Consider the following 23504-nt stretch of genomic DNA (forward strand, 5'->3'; position numbering starts at 1 on the left):
AGGCAGGAAATAGGGATATGGACCACACACAGGCAAGAAAATATTAGATTAGAGAGGCATCTGTATCGGCACAAACTTGGGCCGAAGGGCCTGTTCCTGTGCTGTACTTTTCTTTGTTCTTTGTTCTTTGTTTCAATGAGGTCACCTCTCATTCTTCAAAAATCCAAAGAATACAGGCCCAGTTTGTCCAATCCCTCTTCAGACAGTCCCGCCATCCACGGAACAAGTCTGGTGAACCTCCTTTACACTCCTATAGAGCAATAATATCCTTTCTGAGATAAGGGGACCAAAACTGTACACAGCTCTCCAGCTTTGGTTGAATCGAGCTTCTGTACAATTGAATCAATATCTCATTACTCCTGTACTCAAATCCTCTTGCAATAAAGGCAAACATTCCATTAGTCTCCTAATAGCTTGCAGCACTTGCATGCGAGTTTTCAGTGATATATGGACAAGGCCACCCAGGTCCCTATGTACATCTATAGTTCCTAATTTCTTAACATTTAGGAAATACTCTGCATATCTGTTCCTTCTACCAAAATTGATTATCTCGTATCTTTCCACATTATATTCCATCTGCCATGTTCTTGCCCGCTCACTAAGTTTGTCTAATTCCTCCTCTAGCTGCTTTGCATCTTCCTCACAACAGACATTCCCGCCTAGCTTTGTATCATCTGCAAACTTGGAAATATTACATTTGGTCCTCAAAACAGGTGCACAACTTTTAATAATGTTGATAAAGGCCACAATCTCACTGGCCATTCATGCCTTGCTGCTACTGCAAGTGAGGACAAAGAATTTGACGCCCAGCCAAATCTCCATTCACTGCAGTGGGACTAAAAAATCTCGCCGGTGTGAACGGCCAGAAAATTCCACCCAGTGTGTGTTTCTTTTGAAGTCCAGATTTGCAACTTGCTGTTTGGACAAAATCATCATTGCAGATCGATTGACAGTTTTAAGAACTGCTGAAATTTGTTTTCCATTGAAACCAAATGGTCACTGAGCCAAAATGAAGATTAGGCCCAGGTGGCCAGTTGAAAATCTACTCCTTTACTTTGTGACTTGGGTATCAAAGAAGCAATCTGCTGCTTGTAGAAGTCATGAAGAGCTCCAAGTAAGGAGTTGTCCTCTGTCTTATGATGGTTGAGGCTTCAAGTTCAACTTGTTTCTCATTTGTGTGGTGCAGGAAGTTGAGGATGCTTCCAAAATGGACGTGTTGAACTCCAAGAACGCCATAGAGACATGGCATGAGGCAACAAAGCAGATGAAGCAGTTCACCTCCTGCAGCACTCTACAGGAAGTTTATTGTCAGATAGCCATGCAGTATCCTCAGCTGCAGTATCAGCGTATTCCAATAACAGACTGTGCAGCTCCCAGAGAAGAGGTACATTTGTGCGGCTTATTCACCTTAGTTGATTTTCATTCTGTTTGCGGTTGCTAATCTTTGTTTTCCCAAAGAGTAAAGAAGAGAAGACTTGTGCTTTGCAACCTCAGCATGCCTCAAATATTTTCACAACCAATTAGATATTTTTGCATTGCAATCACTGTTGTACTAGGAAACACTGCACCCAATATGCACACAGAAGGATCCCACAAACTGTGCTGGATGACTGATCAGATAATTTTAGTGCTGTTGGTTGAGGGATACATGTTGGCCAAGACATTGGGGAGAATGACGCTACTCTTTGAACATAAGAAATAGGAGCAGGAGTAGGCCATCTAGCCCCTCGAGCCTGCCCCGCCATTCAATAAGATCATGGCTGATCTGATAGTGGTTTAGTTCCACTTACCCGCTCGCTCACCATAACCCTTAATTCCCTTATTGATCAGAAAACTATCTACCTGTGACTTAAACATATTTAATGAGGTAGCCTCCATTGCTTCAATGGGCAGAGAATTCCAGAGATTCACTACCCTCTGAGAGAAGAAGTTCCTCCTCAACTCTGTCCTAAACTGACTCCCCCTTATTTTGAGGCTGTGTTCTCTAGTTCTTGTTTCCTTTCTAAGTGGAAAGAATCTCTCTGCCTCTACCCTGTCTAGCCCCTTCATTATCTTATATGTCTCTATAAGATCTCCCCTCAGCCTTCTAAACTCCAGCAAGTACAAGCCCAATCTACTCAATCTCTCCTCATAAGATAACCCCCTCATCTCCGGTATCAACCTGGTGAACCTTCTCTGTACTCCCTCCAAGGCCAATACATCCTTCCACAAATAAGGGGACCAAAATTGTACACAGTACTCTAGTTGCGGCCTCACCAGTACCTTGTACAATTGCAGCAAGACCTCCCTGCTTTTATACTCCATCCCCTTCGCGATAAAGGCCAACATTCCATTTGCCTTCTTGATCACCTGCTGCACCTGCAAACTGAGTTTTTGCGATTCATGCACAAGGACCCCCAGGTCCCTCTGCACAGTAGCATGTTGTAATTTTTCACCATTTAAATAATAGTCCATTTTACTATTATTCCTTCCAAATTGGATAACCTCACACTTGTCAACGTTATACTCCATCTGCCAGATCCTCGCCCACTCACTTAGCCTATCCAAATCTCTCTGCAGACTTTCCGCATCCTCCACGCAATTCGCTTTCCCACTCATCTTTGTGTCATCCGCAAACTTTGTTACCCTACACTTGGTCCCCTCCTCCAGATCGTCTATGTATATGGTAAACAGTTGAGGCCCCAGCACCGATCCCTGCGGCACGCCACTAGTCACCAACTGCCAACCAGAAAAGCACCCATTTATTCCAACTCTCTGCTTCCTGTTAGATACAGTAAGAAGTTTAACAACACCAGGTTAAAGTCCAACAGGTTTATTTGGTAGCAAAAGTGTGGCTTTTGCTACCAAATAAACCTGTTGGACTTTAACCTGGTGTTGTTAAACTTCTTACTGTGTTTACCCCAGTCCAACGCCGGCATCTCCACATCCTGTTAGATAACCAATCCTCAATCCACGCTAACACTTTACCCCCAACTCCGTGTACCCTAATCTTCTGCAGCCACCTTTTGTGAGGCACCTTATCGAACGCCTTCTGGAAATCCAAAAACACCACATCCACCGGTTCCCCTCTGTCAACCGCACTCATTACATCTTCATAAAAATCCAGTAAATTCGTCAAACATGACTTTCCCTTCATGAATCCATGCTGCGTCTGCTTGATCAAACCATTTTTTTCCAGGTGTCCTGTTATTTCTTCTTTAATGATGGATTCCAGCAATTTCCCAACTACGGACGTTAAGCTAACTGGCCTGTAGTTACCCGCCTTTTGTCTACCTCATTTTTTAAACAGTGGCATCACATTAGCTGTTTTCCAATCAGCTGGCACTTCCCCAGAGTCCAGCGAATTTTGATAAATTACAACCAACGCATCCGCTATTACTTCTGCCATTTCTTTCAGTACCCTGGGATGCATTCCATCCGGGCCCGGGAACTTGTCTACCTTTAGTCCCATTAGCCTACCAAGCACCACCTCTTTAGTAATAGTAATCGTTTTAAGGGCCTCACCCCCTACAGTCCCACGAACATCAATTTTCGGTAAGCTATTTGTGTCCTCTACCGTGAAGACCGACACAAAACACTTGTTTAAGGCCTCGGCCATTTCCTCGTTTCCCATTATTAAATCCCCCTTCTCGTCTTCTAAGGGTCCAACATTTACTTTAGCTACTCTTTTCCTTTTTATATATTTGTAAGAACTTTTACTATCAGTTTTTATATTTTGTGCTAGTTTAGTTTCATAATCTATCTTTCCTTTCTTTATCGCTTTCTTAGTAGTTCTTTGTTGTTTCTTAAAGCTTTCCCAATCTTCTAATTCCCCACTAGTTTTGGCCACTCTGTACGCATCGGTTTTTAATTTAATACACTCCTTTATTTCCTTAGTTATCCACGGCTGGTTATCCCTTTTCTTACATTCCTTCTTTATCATAGGAATATATTTTTGCTGAGTACTGAGAAAAATCTCCTGAAAAATCCACCACTGTTGCTCAGCTGTCCTACCAACTAGTCTGCGCTCCCAGTCTACATTAGCCAATTCTGCCCTCATTCTATTGTACTCCCCTCTGTTCAAGCAGAGGACACTGGTTTGGGACCCTACTTTCTCACCCTCCATTTGTATTAGAAATTCAACCATATTGTGATCACTCATTCCAAGAGGATCCCTCACAAGAAGATCATTAATTTTACCTGTCTCATTACACAGGACCAGATGCAAGATAGCTCGCTCCCTCATAGGTTCTGTAACATAGAACATAGAACATAGAACATTACAGCGCAGTACAGGCCCTTCGGCCCTCGATGTTGCGCCGACCAGTGCTACCAATCTAAAGCCCCTCTAATCTACACTATTCCAATATCATCCATATGTTTATCCAAGAACCACTTGAATGCTCTCAACATTGACGAGTCCACCACTGCTGCAGGCAGGGCATTCCACGCCCTTACTACTCTCTGAGTAAAGAACCTACCTCTAACATCTGTCCTATATCTCTCACCCCTCAATTTAAAGCTATGTCCCCTCGTGCTAGCCAACACCATCCGAGGAAAAAGGCTCTCACTATCCACATATCCAGTAACATACTGAAAGATATGATAGGATTATTTACATCCACCTGAGAAGGTAGATGGAGCCATGGTTTAGCATCTAATATAAAAAATGGTATATTTGACAGTGTTGCACTAATGTTAGCCTAGATTATGCACTGGAGTCATTGGAGTGGGTTTTGAGCCTCTAACCTTCTGAATTAGTGGTAATAAAACTATCACTGATCCAAGATTGACAGCTTGTGGCCTTTCTTTCATTGCACAATGGCACAGTGGTTAGCATTGCTGCCTCACAGCGCCAGGGACCCGGGTTCAATTCTGGCCTTGGGTGACTGTGTGGAGTTTGCACATTCTCCCCATGTCTGAGTGGGTTTTGTGGGTGCTCCAGTTTCCTTCCACAGTCCAAATATGTGCAAGTTAGGTCGATTGGCCATGCTAAATTGCCCCTTAGTATCCAAAGATGTGTAGGTTAGATGATTAGCCGTGGTAAATGTGCGGGATTATGGGGATAGGGTAGAGGAAATGGCCTGGGTAAGGTACTCTGTCAGAGAAAGTCAGTGCAGACTTGATGGGCTGAATGGCCTCCTTCTGCACTGTCGGGATTCTATGAATCTAAGGGGTTGGGATTCTGTACTTCTTCAAGGGATAGCATGAGAGTTGTATCACTCACTCATGCTGCTGTTCAGACCCTCTGTGCCATTCTTTTGCAAAACTTCCTTCAAACTTTCATGTGTGGTTGAAATATTCCCTTTAAATCGTAACCTTAAGAGTTGTGCAGGATACAATACCCCCAAATTGAGTGGAAGCAGGCCCAATCAAAGCAAAGAGAATAACATGAGTGATTAATTAAGTCTGTCCATAAGGTCAGCCATTCAAGCAAAAATCTCACAATACTCTGGTTTCACCAACTTTGAACTAGGGCTAGAAAAGAATTGCTACTGTGTTTGCCTCTCAGACAAATCCATTAGATTTGCATAGTGACCTACCATTAAGCCATAGAAATGTTGGCTGTCAGTAAGAATTGGTTTTCACCCAGGCAATTCTTCTCTGGTTTATGGAATTTTAAGGCCTGGTTCTAAACCCTTCTACCTCCTGGAACTGTATGGGCAGGAAGGCAGTTCAAATCAGGGTAAAAACTTACCCCCTGATTCAGGTTTTTTGACTCATTACAAGACTGCAGGATTCAGTTTTAAATATGTAGATTCGAGCCCAACGGCCATTTTAATTCCAGGGCCTATAAGAGGAAGTGCTCTGCTGGGCCCCATAAGGAAACCTTAGACCTCCCCCATATCACCTCAATCCTCTCCTCATCACTTACTGGAGGAATTAATCTCTGGTTAAATCTGGCCCCAGTGGTAACCTTGTGCCATTCACATTGAGGGGCCAGCTGACGATGTCTGATGTGTAGGTTAGATGAATAGCCGTGGTAAATGTGCGGGATTATGGGGATAGGGTAGAGGAAATGGCCTGGGTAAGGTAACATAGACTGGAGCCTAAGCAGATGTGCCCTCCAGAGTAACATTTTCACCTTCCTTAGTCAGCGGAGGGTTCCATGTATCCCTTAGCATCTGAATCTGCATGAGACCTGTTGGGAGTTAAAATCCAGGCTTGCAATGCCCTTTCTATTTCAGACAAGGCCTGAAATGAGATAAAATCTAATTTATCTGATTATCACTTTGATAGTTTTTTTTGTATTTACAGGATTTTGATGACTTCCTTAAGGTCGTGAGATCAAATTTAACCATAGATCAAAACTCAGCCATTGTCTTAAACTGTCACAATGGCAAAGAAAGGACCACAGTCGGCATGGTCATTTGCCTGCTTCTGACCTGGCACATCATTGTGAGTTTGAGCATTCCTGCAGAGCACTTTTAGATTTGTCTGTTTAACATATATATATCTATATATTTTTTTTTAGATTCTTGTTTGGAAATAGAAAGTGTCATCAATGCATACGACAGCTGCATCTTTCATTGTCACCTGGATATTCAATATATTTGAGCTAATGCTGTTTTTATTTAGAATTTTCTGTAGTTTGACTTAAAGAAACACAAAAAAGTGGTGCATATAAACGAAAGAAACAGAATTTAACCGAACAGAGCAACATACTGTGAGCCGTTCTATCATGGAGAGGCACGAAATCACATTTGCTGTTAAAATGGCCTTACAAAATAGTTTATTTCATGTTCAATTGTTTTGCTTTAATATCTTTTCTATAGAGGTCTAGGGTGGTAGTGTTCCTGCCTCTGAACCAGACATTCTGGGTTCAAATCCCATTTGATGACCAAGAATTGGTGCTTTTATATTGTAACTAAATGTCAATGGCAGGTGGTGAGAATGGGTATGATTCCTCGTCAGTGTGCTGAAAAGAAATTGGAGCATCCACCATTGCTATCCCTAGCCGCCAGATGACAACATGCTTGCAAAAAGTGTACATTGCCACAGCAACTTGGACTCCTTGGGGGTCTGGATGGCTATTATAGATGTGGAGATGCCGGCGTTGGACTGGGGTAAACACAGTAAGAAGTTTAACAACACCAGGTTAAAGTCCAACAGGTTTATTTGGTAGCAAAAGCCACACAAGCTTTCGGAGCTCCAAGCCCCTTCTTCAGGTGAGTGGGAATTCTGTTCACAAACAGGGCATATAAAGACACAGACTCAATTTACATGAATAATTAGCGGTCACGGGCATTCGGCCTCTGATATTCGGGTAAGCGTTCTCCAAGGCGGCCTTCACGACACACGACGGCGCAGAGTCGCTGAGCAGAAACTGATAGCCAAGTTCTGCACACACGAGGACGGCCTCAACCGGGATATTGGGTTCATGTCACACTATTTGTAACCCCCACAGCCTGCCTGTACCTGCAGAGTTTCACTGGCTGTCTTGTCTGAAGACAATACACATCTTTTTAGCCTGTCTTGATGCTCTCTCCACTCACGTTGTTTGTATCTTAAAGACTTGATTAGCTGTAAGTATTCGCATTCCAACCATTATTCATGTAAATTGAGTCTGTGTCTTTATATGCCCAGTTTGTGAACAGAATTCCCACTCACCTGAAGAAGGGGCTTGGAGCTCCGAACGCTTGTGTGGCTTTTGCAACCAAATAAACCTGTTGGACTTTAACCTGGTGTTGTTAAACTTCTTACTGTGGCTATTATAGGTCAGATTGGTGTCAACAGTGATGCGCGTTATCATACACGAGGCTAGATGCTCGGGAAATAAAGGGTTTTATTTACTGTAATGAAGCAGCCAATAATTATATACACGATCCCAGACTGAGGGGACCCAGCCAGACAAGGACCTTTATACCTCTCCCAGGAACCCGACAGCTTCTTGTTACGGACCTGACGTCCTCCACCGAGTAGGGCAGGTTGTGGGCTTTTATAAAGTGGTAGAGCCGAGTGACCCCAGGATGGCATAGGTCATTATGGAGAGCCTGCAAACGGTCCTCCTGTATACTGGCGCATGTTCCACGCGAGAGGGCATCTGAGGGCTCATTGAGTTTCCCTGGACGGTACATGATGTCGTAGTTCTAGGTGGAGAGTTCAATTCTCCACCGCAAGATCTTGTCATTCTTGATCTTGCCCCTCTGCGTGTTATTAAACATGAACGCCACGGACCGCTGGTCCGTGATCAGGATGAACCGTTTTCCCGCCAAGTAATGGCGCCAGTGCCTGACGGCCTCCACAATGGCCTGGGCCTCATTTTCCACCGCTGAATGCCGGATTTCGGGGCCTTGGAGGGTGCGGGAAAAAAATGCGACGGGACTGCCCGCCTGGTTAAGTGTGGCGGCCAGGACGAAATCAGATGCATCGCTCTCCACCTGAAAGGGGATGGACTCGTCAACAGTGTGCATCGTAGCTTTCGCAATGTCGGCTTTTAATTTATCAAAGGCCAACCGGGCCTCTGGCGTTAGGGGAAAAGTCGTGGACTTAATGAGCGGACGGGCTTTGTCCGCGTAATTGGGAACCCACTGCGCATAATAAGAGAAGAAGCCTAAGCATCTTCTCAGTGCTTTTGCACTAGCGGCCAAGGGAAGTTCAGAAAGGGGGCGCATACGGTCTGGATCAGGGCCAATGACCCCATTTTCCACCACGTATCCTGGGATGGCTAAACAGCACGTACGAAACACACACTTCTCCCTGTTGTAGGTCAGGTTCAGGCGAGATGCAGTGCGTAGGAAATTCAGGAGATTCGTGTCGTGGTCCTGCTGGTCATGGCCGCAGATGGTGACATTATCCAGGTACGGGAAGGTAGCCCGCAGCCCGTTTTGGTCCACCATTCGGTCCATAGCACGCTGGAAGACCGAGACCCCATTGGTGACACCAAAGGGAACCCTGAGAAAGTGATACAAGCGACCATCCGCCTCAAAAGCCGTGTATTGTCGGTCCTCTGGGCGAATGGGGAGTTGGTGGTAGGCAGACTTGAGGTCTATGGTGGAGAACACCCGGTACTGCGCAATCTGATTGACCATATCAGATATGCGCGGGAGGGGATACGCATCCAGCTGCGTGTATCTATTAATGGTCTGACTGTAGTCAATGACCATCCGGGGTTTGTTCCCGCTCTTGACCACCACGACCTGCGCCCTCCACGGACTAGCGCTGGGTTGTATGATCATTTCTTTGAGGAGCCGCTGAACCTCAGATTGAATGAAGATCCGATCCTCAGCGCTGTAACGCCTACTTTTAGTCGCGATGGGCTTGCAGCCTGGCACAAGATTCTGGAACAGGGAGGGTGTGGTGATCTTCAGCATCGAGAGGCTACAGGCAATTTGGAGGCTGCTGTTCTCCCACTGACAGTGAAGGGATTGGCCCACCGTACTGTAGGGTTACACTCCTCAAGTGGACCATGAAGTTTAGTCCGAGAAGTATTGGCGCGCAAAGGTACGGCAACACTAGGAGCTTGAAACGCTCGTAAACTGTGCCTTGCACCGTCAAAGTTACCACGCAACTCCCTAGCATGGTGACAGACCGGGACCTCGATGCCATAGAGATTGTCTGTTTGGCAGGTTGAATCCGGAGTCCACGCCGCTTCACAGTGTCTGGGTGGATAAAGCTCTCAGTGCTCCCGCTGTCAAACAGACAATAAATCAAGTGTTCATTTACCTGGATGTTCATCATAGATTTGTCAAGTCTATGAGGCTGGGCCTGGTCCAGGATAATCGACGCCACCGTTGGTTCATGAGCGCCACTGCAGGCAGCTGAAATCGATGAGGAGGACCCCTGCTGGTCGTTCGCGGTCGGTGCCGACCAACATGGCCGCTCCCATAGGTCGCACGTGGGTGATGGCGCCAAACTCAGCGACCCCTGGTGGTCACACACCTCCGACTCAGTCGACCGTAATGGCGTCGTCCTGGCCTCGCATGTGGACGAACCCCTCGATGATTTCGACGACGAAGAGCCAAGCTCTGAAGAATCGCAGGCCACACTGCCGTTCCTAGATTTAGATCGGCACACTTTCGAATAGTGCCCCTTCTTACCGCAGGCGGAGCACAACACAGCCTTAGCGGGACACCGTTGCCGAGTATGCTTCGCTCCCCCACAGAAGTGACACCGCGGGCCGCCCGGAGCTGCTGCCGTCGTCTGGCCCGAGTGTGAGCACGCCATTACGCAGCATTTCGAACCCGAGGGACGAGGAGGGATTGGCGACTGCTCCTGCCACGTTGTCTCCACGTGGTCTTCAGGATACAATACTAGGCTTTTGGAGGCCGTCCCCAGCATCTCCGCTAGCTCGATTGCCTGGGTAAGGTCAAGGTTACCTTTCTCCAGTAGTTTAAGTCGAATGTACGACGATCCGACTCCCGCCACAAACGCATCTCAGGCGAGGTCGTTCATACTCTGCTCAGCCGACACAGCTTTGCAGTTACAGCCCCTGGCTAGCTGTAGGAGCTCGTTCGCATATTCCTCCATCGTTTCGCCAGACTGCCGTCGTCGAGTGGCTAAGAGGTAACGAGCATGTATTTCAATGGGCGATTTGATATAACGCTTCTTCAGAAGCTCGAGGGCCTTTGTGTAATCGGTGGCCGCACGGATCGCGAGGTAGACAGTGTCGCTTACCCTCGCATGGAGGACCCGGAGTCTGTCATCATCTGTGATGACCGCTGTGGAGGCTGCCAGGTAGTCTTCGAAACACTTCAGCCAGTGGTCGAAGGTGTTAGAGGCGCCCACCGCACGTGGATCTAGTGTAAGGCATTCCGGCTTCAGTATCTGCTCCATACTCTTTTTTTTTCTTCGACGAGAGTTTAACAACAGTAAATAAAATTGATGCGCGTTATCATACACGAGGCTAGATGCTCGGGAAATAAAGGCTTTTATTTACTGTAATGAAGCAGCCAATAATTATATACACGATCCCAGACTGAGGGGTCCCAGCCAGAGCAGGGACCTTTATACCTCTCCCAGGAGGCGGAGCCTGACTGGGATGTACCACAACACTACAATACAAAGGTGTAACAACCCCACCCTAACCCCAACAGCAACAAGTAGCACAACCCATCCCTAACCCAACAGTAACATATGTACATACTTGTAGTACTGGCCAGACCCTGGCTCAGTACTATCCAGTGGGAACCAACGATGGTTCACCACAAACAGCATGGGCTTTGATTCTTGTTCAGGGTGGATTCAGAACCTGCCTCCTTGCCCTCCCCACGGTGAAGGTTGTAATGCTGTGAGTCAGACTGGCTTTTGACAGAGAACTCAAGATATCCTTTTGGTGCGGCTGTTTCTAATTTTGTGTTGACACTATTGTCAGCTTGCTTTGAACTGTCTTCTGTGACGATACACTAGCAGCAAATGATGCCAACATTTATTTGCATTTGTGAACATACATTAAATTAAATAAGACATTTTTGAAGGCAGTGGGTTTAAAAGTGGTGGTCTGTTATCATAGAAAATCATAGAAACCCTACAGTGCAGAAGGAGGCCATTTGGCCCATCGAGTCTGCACCGACCACAATCCCACCCAGGCCCTACCCCCACATATTTACCCGCTAATCCCTCTAACTACACATCTCAGGGACAATTTGTAACCTGGCCAATCAACCTAACCCGCACATCTTTGGACTGTGGGAGGAAACCGGAGCACCCGGAGGAAACCCACGCAGACACGAGGAGAATGTGCAAACTCCACACAGACAGTGACCCGAGCCAGGAATCGAACCCAGGACCCTGGAGCTGTGAAGCAGCAGTGCTAACCACTGTGCTACCATGCCGCCCTTCTATCCTCCCAATTCCATTCGTCCAATCCCAACCCCTCAATCCCAATCCCATTCACCCAATCCAAAAACCTGCAATCCCAATCACCCAATCCCATCCTCCCAATCCCAACCCCTCAGCCCCAACCTCTCAATCCCAACATCCCAATTCCATTCACCCAATCCCAACCTCTGAATCCCATTCACCCAATTCCAATCACCCAATTCTACCCTCCAAATCCCATCTACCTAATCCCAACTGTCCAATCCCAATCTTCAAATCCCATTTACCCAATTCCAACCCCTCAATCCCAATTGTCCAATCCCAACATCCCAATCCTATTCTCCCAATCCAATTATCCCAATCCCAACTGTCCAATCCCATTCTCCCAATCCCAACTGTCCAATCCCATTCTCCCAATCCCAACTGTCCAATCCCATTCTCCCAATCTCATTCTCCAATCCCAACATCCCAATCCCATTCATCCAATCCCAACCTCTGAATCTCAATCACCCAGTTCTACTCTCTGAATCCCATCTACCTAATCCCAACTGTCCAATCCCAATCTTCAAATCCCATTTACCCAATTCCAACCCCTCAATCCCATTCTCCCAATCCCAACTGTCCAATCCCAGTCGCCCAATCCATCCAGCCAATCCCAGTTTCAGCTGTGCCTCATGGTAGCACTTAAGTCTCTTAGGCAGGATTAAAGTCCCACTCTAAAGATCTGAGCATGGGTTTCAAGATGAAACTTTAGTGGAGCATTGCTGTCCGGAAGGGAATTCCAGGGTGATGACCTTGTGCCAGTGAAGGAATGGTGGCGCTATATTTCCAAGTCTGGATGGCTTGGAGGGAACATGATGGTGTTCCCATGGATCAGTTTCCCTTGTCCTTCTGGGTAGTAAAGATTGCAGGTTGAAAGGTGCTGTCAAAGGAACCTTGGTGAGTTGCTGCAGTACATCTTATAGGTGGCACACAGCTGCTGCTGTGCATTGGTGTTGGAGAGATTGAATGTTTAGGATGCACATAGAGTGCCAATCAATGGGCTGCTTTGTCTTGGATGGTGTCGAGTTGCTTGAGTGTTGTTAGAGCTTGTTCAAGCAAGTGGAGAGTATTTCATCACATTCCCAATTTGTGTCTTGTAGATGGTGCTTTGGGGAGTCAGGAAGTGATATACTCACGTCAGAATTCCCAGGCTCTGACCTGCTGGTGTAGCCATAATATTTATATGACTAGTCCAGTTCAGTTTCTGGTGGGAAGTTGATAGTGGGGGATTCAATGACAGTAATGCCATTCAATGTAAAGGGAAGATGGTTGATTCTATCTTGGAAATAGAATTTGTCTGGCACGGATGTTACTTGCCACTTGTCAGCCCAAGCCTGCATATTGTCCAGGTGTTGCTGCTTATGAACAAGGACTCCTTCAGTATCTGAGGAGTTGCAAATGAGTCTGAACAAAATGCAGTCACCAGCACACATCCTGACTCCTGACCTTGCGATGGAAAGGGAAGATCATTGATGAAGGAGCTGAAGATGGCTGGGCCTAGGACACCATCCTGAGGAACTCCCTTAGTGATGGCCTGGAAATGAGGTGATTGACCTCCAATCACCACAATATCTTCCTTTGTGCCAGGTATGACTCCAACCAGTGGAGCGTTTACCCTCGATTCTCATTAATTCCAGTTTTGCTAGTTTTGCCCCTTGATGCCACACTCGGTCAAATGCTGCCTCGATGCTAAGGGCAGTCACTCTCTCCTCACCTCTTGAGTTCAGCTCTTCTCTTCATGTTTAGACCAAGACTGTAAAGAGGTGAGAAGCTGAGTGACCCTGGCAGAACTCAAACTGGACATCAGTGGACAGGTCATTGCTGAGTAAGCGCTGCTTGACACTTTACATCACTTTGCTGATGATAAGAACATAAGAACATAAGAAATAGGAGCAGGAGTAGGCCATCTAGCCCCTCGAGCCTGCCCCGCCATTCAATAAGATCATGGCTGATCTGAAGTGGATCAGTTCCACTTACCCGCCTGATCCCTATAACCCCTAATTCCCCTACCGATCAGAAATCCATCTATCCGTGATTTAAACATATTCAACGAGGTAGCCTCCACCACTTCAGTGGGCAGAGAATTCCAGAGATTCACCACCCTCTGAGAGAAGAAGTTCCTCCTCAACTCTGTCCTAAACTGACCCCCCTTTATTTTGAGGCTGTGCCCTCTAGTTCTAGTTTCCTTTCTAAGTGGAAAGAATCTCTCCATCTCTACCCTATCCAGCCCCTTCATTATCTTATAGGTCTCTATAAGATCCCCCCTCAGCCTTCTAAACTCCAACGAGTACAAACCCAATCTGCTCAGTCTCTCTTCATAATCAACACCCCTCATCTCTGGTATCAACCTGGTGAACCTTCTCGCACTCCCTCCAAGGCCAATATATCCTTCCACAAATAAGGGGACCAATACTGCACACAGTATTCCAGCTGCGGCCTCACCAATGCCCTGTACAGATGCAGCAAGACATCTCTGCTTTTATATTCTATCCCCCTTGCGATATAGGCCAACATCCCATTTGCCTTCTAAATGATAAAGAGTAGGTTGATGGGGGGTACTTGGCTGGGTTGGATTTGTCCTGCTTTTTGTGGACAGTACATACCTGGGAGATTTTCCACATTGCTGGGTAGATGCCAGTGTTGTAGTTGTACTGGAACAGCTGGAACTCGCCGCTCTCCCTGTGGAATGATTGCGATCCAGACCACGCCTGACAGACTGGCATGGATCACTCCAGTTTTTTCACCATTATGGTTTTGGGAAAATCACAGCCAGAGTTTTGTCTTTTTCCTTTGTACAATCGTATACATACATAATTACCTTGTATGTGATGTGATAATCTCTGTCCATTTTGACTTATGGTAAAGCATTCCATGTTTAAAACACCCTCTGTGTAAAAGTGGTTCCTCTAACTTCCCTGAGTATTTTAGGACTTAACTTCCATGGAACATGGAAACAGTCTTTTACTACTTAGCCTCCATTTATTCTCCTTCTTTCAAGCATTAATATTTTTTACGTGGACTTCATTTGAAAACAATATGTAATTTTTGTTTAAGCTGAATTAACTTTGAATTTGATTACTTCTGTCCATAGGGGTTTCCAGAGCCTTTTGTTGAGGATATGGTCAGCATCCCTGATGCCAAGTATACTAAGGGTGAATTTGAGGTAAGAAGTTACAATATTTCTGAATATGATTATTCAGAAGATTGCCAACCTTCATTAAAGTATAGATTTAAGGTTCAGTTTTCATTGGTCAGGCTGAGAGCAAGGAATTTTGCTGTGACTTTTGATCTCTGTTGGTGACTTACTGGTAATTGCTCACCACTGGTAAATCCTTTAGATTTATCATAGAATCCCTACCGTGCACCGACTATTACTCAGGCTTACCCCGTAACCCCGCTAACCTAAGGGACAATTTAGCATGGCCAATCAACCTAACCTGCACATCTTTGGACTGTGAGAGGAAACCGGAGCACCCGGAGGAAACCCATGCGGACAAGGGGAGAACGTGCAAACTCCACACAGGCAGTCAACCAAGGCCGGAATTGAATCTGGGTCCCTGGTGCTGTGAGGCAGCAGTGCTAACCATTTAGGCCACAATCTTTAAAATAAAGGCATCTAAAGTTACAAATGATTCCTGCTGCTATTAAAAGACAGATAATGATAACATTTCAGTCTCTTATCCTCTGATGGAGGTGTTAACCCAGTAAACACAATCCAGTTAATGCCTGTGCTAAAACACACCAGGAATAACTTACATTTCTATAGTACTGTTAACTCTAAAAGATCCAAGACACTTTTTGGGAGCATTATCAGGCATAATTTGACTCTGAAACACACAAGGAGATTTTAGGACAAGCAACCAAAATCCTGGTCAGAAAAGAGAGTTTTAAGTAGCAAATTCGAGACTCAGGCAGAGTCCACTCATCAGGCAAGCTGGAGTACTACTGCTACAGCCCAATCTAAACTGGCTCTTTAAAAATACAACTTTCTTCTAATGCTTACCTTTTCCTTTCATAAAGTACACGTAACTTGAATTGTATCAGGCAGTATTAAACTTTTCCTCCACATCAAAAGTCCTCATGCTGGCTATGTCACTGTCTGAGATGTTCTCATTGGCATACTACCTTCTACAAAATGAGAGCTATAAACAGAACATCTCGTGTTTTGTTTGAACAGGATCACAGAACATCCCGCATTTTTTTTTAAACAGAACATCTCTGAAGACTAGGAATAATGGCAACGCCGGAGATATCAGAGGCCACTGAAGTCGCCAGGTGGTCGGTGGAATGGTCTGGCACTGCCCATCTGGCCTGGCAGTGCCAGGTTGGGCACCTAAAGTGTGCCAAGGGCAGTGCCAGGGGTGTGGCCTAAGTGGGGTGTGAATGGGGCTATGAGCAGGGGGGGGGATATGGACAATGACAGGGGGCCTTATGCGGGCGGGGCTCATGCAGGGTGGGTCCCTGCAAAGCAGGGCTGCGTAAGGGGGCTCTATGCAAGGGAGGTGTGTGCAAGGGGGGAGGCATGGGGAATCTGCCAGCGAATTCATCGGGACGATCCTGATGCCCTGATGCTGGTGTGGGGGGAGAACATGCCATCGATGGGGGTCCGATGTCCGTGGGGTTGAGATGGGAGGAGGTCCCTCAGTGCACTGGAAGATAGGGGCTCCCTGGGCAATGGTTCCCAAGAACTCTGAAGCCTGTTTCCCTGGCTCTGATATTAACATTATGGCTGGAATTTTACCACCTCGCACACCCCAGAATCGGGACGGGTGAGGCTCCCAGAACGAAATTCTCCGTTGGCCTCAGGCGGGATTTTAGGAGCCTCGTCCGAGCAAGGTCATAAAATCCTGGCCATTGTCCCCTCATTCTTGATTCCCCCAAAAGAGGAAATAGTTTTACCCTACTGAACATGTTTAATATTTTAAACATCCTGATCAAATCATCCCTCAATCTTCTCATTGAAATTAATAGAGGAACCTGTTAAAAGTATGATCAGAGGGCAAAGGACTTAAAAAAATACAGTTCCCGAGGTAAATGTAACAGGCGCTGTTAACAGAAGATGCAGTTAACAAGTGTGAAGTCGCTATATATCTGGGAACAGAGGAAACTGTCAGATCCAGCTAGTTCTCCAGCTATTGATACAGATCTCGAGCAGCCAGTTAGAAGAATGGGGAATCTCAAAACTGGATAAAATGTCCATTCTTGTGTGGCCTTTTTGCAACATAATACCAAAAAACAATGCATTTATGATACAATTATATAAGAGTCAAATCCTCGGTCTTCGTAATCTGTATATTCATAGCTTCAGTAAATTGGCTGTTATTAGAATGTTGAATATCAATGTAAAATATGGAATGAAGAGTCACATGATTTTCCAAAACAATAACGTCTGAAAATATGAACTAGATGACCTCCACCGTTTGCACTTGCCTTTGTGACAGGATTTTGGGTAAGATTAGGAAAGATAATATTTTATGGTTTGGTAAATATTAGACTGTAAAGTAATCATATTGCAAATACAGACCAAAGGAAAATATGTCCCCATGATCAGATATGTGAAAAATCACTAACAGCATGCCCACGATTGCCTATACAGCGAGTGGTCGAAATTTGTCATTGGTGCAGAGGCAGAAAATGATCCCCTGAGCTTCATTTTTTTGTACCTCCATCTATTTTTTCCCACAGGCCATTCTTAATCTGGTTCGCCTTCTTCCCAATGGTGATGAGATGAAGAAGGAAGTGGATAGAGCTCTTGATGCAGTAAGTGATTCAATGACTCCCATGATGCATCACCTAAGAGAGCTCATTATCAACACATATAAGAAGGTAACACTTTACTTGTCATTTCTATATTCTAAATGGCAGTGTGCCACTTATTACCAGCAAAGAATTTCATGTGTTTATTTCTCATTTTCTATTATTTTGACAATTTATTAAAATTAACATATTGGGCTGATTTTCACTTTCTTTGCCTGGCATGAACACTGTCAAAGTGCCCGACTCCATTTTGAAAAGGGCCTACCCCCAGTGTCCAAAGCACACATCTGTTTTGGGTGATTGTTCCTTTTTGTTAGGGAAATTGGGATGTCAAAATCACGGGGCCTCTTTGTGCCACTGAAATGGATGGTTGACCTGTGCACTCTCCCAGTCAGAAGTCAAATTATACACAATTTGACAACATTTTCTAGTTATCTATAGTTGGTGTGAAAGCAGAATGATTGGCGATTTTGCACAGAAAGTACATTAATGTTCAAAAGATTTGGTTTATATTACGCAAAATCAGAGAAATCACAATTAAACCAGCCAAATGGTCAAAGCAAAGATGCATTCTCCGGAACCCCCTGCTTCTGTTATATTTTTAGAGCAATGATCTAAGCTCTATCCCAATATTTTTAAGTTTTGTGCACAGCAAAGAGACAGTTTCTGTCGGAAACCCCACATTTTCTATAAAATAAAACGTGCGAATGACACGAACTGATGGACTGCCACGGGACAAATAACGATCCTTTCACACCAGAGGCAATGTGACCACTTTGGATGGCCATTCCAAAATGTGATAAATGTCACACAGTCAGATGGTTACATTCATACTAAATCTGAAACTTTATTTACAGTGAGTTAATTACACTCAGCAAGATAATAGGAACATAAGAAATGGGAACATAAGAAATAGCACCTGGTTAAGGCCACTTGGCCCTTGGAGGCTGCTCCTCCATTCAATACAATCATGGCTGATTTGCTTCCTCAACTCTATCTTCCCACATTATCTCCTTATCTCTCAATTTCCTTGCTATTTAAAATCTATTAATCTCAACCTTGAATATACATTTGCGCTGAGCGTGAACCGGTCTCATGCCAAAAGCCATCTTCCCAGTTCTCTTTCTGCGATCGATTTAAATATTAATGTAATCACAACCATGATACTTACCCGTCTGATACGGCCATTTCTGGCCTCCCTCTTGCCGACAAGAATCACTCACGGTCCCCATCAACAGGAACCAGACATGATGGCCATACTGGGAGGATTAGAGGCCATTGATGCTCCCAAATGGTCAGGGGCATGGCTAGGCAGTGCCCATCAGACACTGCCAGCTTGACAGTGCCCAGCAGGCACCATAACCGTGCCACGGCAGTGCCAAGGGGATGGGAACTGAGTGGGGTGGAGCTATGATGGGGGGAAAAAGAAGATGGGGAATTCTGCAAGGGGGGAGCTCTGCAGGGGGTGGGGAGTATGCAAGGGGAGGAGCTCTGTGGGGGGTATACAACAGGGGGAACTCAGTGGGGGTGGGTATGCAAGGGGGAGAGTATGTGTGAGGGTATGCAAGGGGAGTGATCGGCTGACGGGGGGGATCATCGGCAGACGGCGGGTGATTGGCAAGGAGAGGGATATACAGGGGGGTCTGCAGAGGGGTGAGCCGTGGAGGGGGTCGTGAAGGGGGACTGATTCCCCAAAGCTGGTGACCCGTGTTGCTATTTGTGGGATCTCACACTGCTGCTGATGAGGGGGTTGAGGGTAGGTGGCAAGAGGTCTCCCAGTGCAATGGGAGATTACGGCACCAGTCCAATGGCGCCCGAGCACTCTGCAGCCAGCTTCCCCAGCTTGCATAGGCTCCGCCTCCTCCCCCACACCTTCTGGCGTGAATCTCCCAACTGCCAAAAAAAGTTACGGAGTGTGGAAAGATTGCACTACCAAACTCGCTCAAAATACCAGAGTGAAAAACTTCGATTTGCAGACTTTTTTTGCCACTTTTCTTGTTACGATTGCGCCCTTAGAATTTTTTTGGTAAGATTGTGCTCCTTATATAAATACAAGTTGTAATTGTTGTTTGATTCTTCCACTAACACTTTTGACTCTCATCAAATATACAGTGTGAAGCAGAGAACTATGAGTCCTTGAGCTCACAACCATTATATCCCTTTCTCTGTATGATTTTTAAGCAGACTTATTTAAAGGTTGAATAGATTCCTGTCAAAGTTCAGGCAATTAAGAAGTTAACCATTTTCCAAACCTGACATTTCTCACCTGGTAATCTTGACAAACATTCATTTATTTACTATACCCATGTGGCGAACCATCGTTGGTTCCCACTGGATAGTACTGAGCCAGGGGCTGGCCAGTACTACAAGGATGTACATATGTTACTGTTGGGTTGTGCTATTGTTGCTGTTGGGGTTAGGGTGGGGTTGTTACACCTTTGTACTGTAGTGTTGTGGCACATCCCAGTCGGGCTCCGCCTCCTGGGAGAGGTATAAGAGTCCCTGCTCTGGCCGGGACCCCTTCAGTCTGGGATAGTGTATATAAGTTCTGGTAGCTTCGTTACAGTAAATAAAAGCCTTTCATTTACTGAGCTTCAAGCCTCGTGTTTGAATAGCGCATCAACCCAGTCACAAGTTCAATCATAGTGTATTATCTTTAAAGATTCAGAAAAATAAAGCTGGAAGGTTATATAAAAATGTATGTAAAACATGAGGGAACTTTGAACAAAGAACAAAGAACAGTACAGCACAGGGAACAGGCCCTTCGGCCCTCCAAGCCTGTGCCACTCATTGGTCCACTAGACCATTCGTTTGTATCCCTCCATTCCCAAATTGCTAGTTGCTTCCAATTGCTGCTAGCAAAAAGAAGGTGATGGCAGAAAATGGGAAGAACTAGCACACAGCAGGTCCTTGTTCTAAAAATAGCTAAGAAGTTCTTCCCATGATAGAAGAACTGGGTTGCAGTTTTATCTGCCACATGAAAGCCTGATATCACAAAAAGAAACAAGGCAATGTAGTAGCAAATACAAACAGAAAATGCTGGAAATACTCAGCAGGTCTGGTAGCATCGAAAGAGAAAGAATGGCATGCCTGGTAGTGCAGTTCTCCTAGCACTGACAAAGGGTCATTTCAAATTGATGACCTTCTGTCAGATTTAATGAGTTTACACACATGAAAGAGGGAAGGCTGGGGGCAAAAAGTCCAAATGGGAAGGTCTCTGATCAGGTGGAAGGCAGGAGAGATTGAATGACAAAAGGGTTTGTGGTGCAAGGCCAAATGGAACGGTAATGGGACTTGTAAGGAAACAAAAGATATGTCTAGAGGAGATGTGAGTGGCAGGATCCTGAAAGCAAAAAGAGAAAAACAAGGGAAAAAAAGTCAAAACCAGCAAAGTAAAAGGGAACAAACTGGGATCACAGGTTGAAATTTCAATTCGTTGAACTTAATGCTGAGTCCGCAAGGTTGTAAAGTGCCTAATTGAAAGATGAGGTGCCTTTTCATCCAGATGAGGTGAATATTCCTTTATTCACCAGGACACAGAAATAACTTTTCTACTCCCCTTTCGAATAGTGCTGAGAGACCTTTTATATTCAACTGGAAAGGCAACAGAGCATCAGTTCAACCTTTCATCTGAAGGATAGCATGCCTGGTAGTGCAGTTCTCCTAGCACTGACGAAGGGTCATCCAGACTTGAAATGTTGGCTCTGTTCTGTCTCCACAAATGCTGTCAGGCCTGCTGAGATTTTCAGCATTTTCTGTTTTTCTGTTAATGCAGTTCTCTCTCCTTTTCGCATCACAGTGTCAGTCTGAATAATGTGCTCAGGTTTCTAGAGTAGGACACACAGTCTTCTAATATAGAGCTAAGGTTAAAATTTTAGTACCACACTAACCCTCAGTCATCCCCTGATGCAGATTCCATTCCTTGTGAATATGCCAATGGATTGTTTGGAGCAATTTCAAGGCTTTTCTCTGTACTGCATTCAGACTTTGAATGTCTCACTGTGTCTTCATGGCTATATTTTGTCTCTGTAAAGAAAAGTAACTTCTGCTGCAATTTCTGCTCCCCCTCCCCCCCCCCCCCCCCCCCACCCCTCTTCTTCCTTTGCCCTGAATATACTGGATACTGATTCAGTACAGTCAACCATTATAAGTGGGGGCCACAGAAGTGTTCAAGCCAGGGCCATGGAGCGCAACTCTCCGGATAAGAAAAATCTGCCCAGCATAAAATCAGCCATCACTGTGGTCAACTTAGCAAAAAAGAAAAAAATATGATACTACTTGTACAGGGACTACAAGCCAGAGAAAGTCAAGCTTCAACTGCACAATACTTTGAGTACTGTATCCAGTCAAGGCCATGGAGACACAAAGAGATATTCAGGACCTGAATGAAGTACAGAGAAAAGCCACAATTACTCCAAATAATCCATTGGCATCTTCACAAGAACTGAATATATATCAGTTGAGGAGGAGGACTGAAGGTTAGTGTGGTATTAAAATGTTACAGTAAGAAGTCTCACAACACCAGGTTAAAGTCTCTCCAAGAGACCACTCCATCTGACGAAGGAGCAGCAAGCTCCGAAAGCTTTGGTATTTGCTACCAAATAAACCTGTTGGACTTTAACCTGGTGTTGTGAGACTTCTTACTGTGCCCACCCCAGTCCAACGCCGGCATCTCCACATCATTAAAATGTTAACCTAAGCTCAATGGTAGTATTCTGTATTAGAGAATTGTGGGTCCCACTCCAGAAACTAGAGCACATTATTCAGGCTGACATTTTGATGTGATACTGAGGGGGAACTCCACTGCTAGGTATGCTGTCTTTCAGATTAGCTGTTCAACCTTTGCCCCATCTGCCCTCCCAGGTGAACTATTTCATAGAATAGGAAAGTTCTCCTGGCCAATCTTCATCCTTCAACAAACTTAAATGAAACAAAAACCTTTCCATTATCATCCTTCTGGGAACTTGATGTGGGAAAGTGGTCTGCTGTGTTTTGCAATTGTAGAGTGCTTGAGGTGTTCTGAGGTTAACAAGGGCTCTGTATAAATGCAATTCTTTCACTTCTTCATTTCTTTAAAAACACTAGTTGATTGTGTTTTCTCTCAGGAGAGGCTGAGAAAGGAAAGTAGTGTTCCCTGAAGCAGTGAGCTAACTCTGTCTGGAAGGGGAGTTATTGATGAATAGTTGGAGATAGTTATTAAATGCAATCACATGATCAGTTGAATGAATGACTGATCACACATGGAGTCTGGAGAGAGCTGAGCTGAAAAGTGTTGTCTACATGGACTTTAGCAAGGCCTTTGACAAGGTACCGCATGGTAGGTTGTTGCATAAAGTTAAATCTCACGGGATCCAGGGTGAGGTATCTAAATGGATACAAAATTGGCTTCTTGACAGAAGGTGGTTGTAGAGGGTTGTTTTTCAAACTGGAGGCCTGTGACCAGCGGTGTGTCTCAGGAATCAGTGCTGGGTCCACTGTTATTTGTCATTTATATTAATGATTTGGATGAGAATATAAGAGGCATGGTTTGTAGATGACACTAAGATTGGTGGCACAGTGGACAGTGAAGAAAGTTATCTCCAATTGCAACGGGATCTTGATCAATTGGGCCAGTGGGCTGACAAATGGCAGATGGAGTTTAATTTAGACAAATGCGAGGTGATGCATTTTGGTAGATTGAACCAGGGCAGGACTTACTCAGTTAATGTTAGGGCGCTGGGGAGAGTTACAGAACAAAGAGATCTAGGGGTACGTGTTCATAGCTCCTTGAATGTGGAGTCACAGGTGGACAGAGTGTGAAGAAGGCATTTGGCAAGCTTGGTTTCATGAATACAGGAGTTGGAATGTCTTGTTGAAGTTGTACAAGACATTGGTAAGGCCACACTTGGAATATTGTGTGCAATTCTGGTCACCCTATTATAGAAAGGATATTATTAAACTAGAAAGAGTGCAGAAAAGATTTACTA

The 23504-nt window shown here is 45.2% G+C and overlaps 1 protein-coding gene across 1 annotated transcript in view; it reads left to right on the forward strand.

The window, feature by feature from the left end:
• LOC144494647 (paladin-like) overlaps positions 1–23504 on the forward strand; it is a 240313-nt gene that overhangs the window by 119191 nt on the left and 97618 nt on the right. Inside the window, exons 14-17 of the mRNA XM_078213851.1 lie at positions 1187–1384; positions 6238–6378; positions 14873–14944; positions 17467–17607. Coding sequence (XP_078069977.1) covers positions 1187–1384; positions 6238–6378; positions 14873–14944; positions 17467–17607 — 552 coding nt within the window. The remainder of the gene's footprint in view (positions 1–1186; positions 1385–6237; positions 6379–14872; positions 14945–17466; positions 17608–23504) is intronic.

This window comes from Mustelus asterias, chromosome 6 (assembly GCF_964213995.1).
Source record: "Mustelus asterias chromosome 6, sMusAst1.hap1.1, whole genome shotgun sequence".
Taxonomy (NCBI): domain Eukaryota; kingdom Metazoa; phylum Chordata; class Chondrichthyes; order Carcharhiniformes; family Triakidae; genus Mustelus; species Mustelus asterias.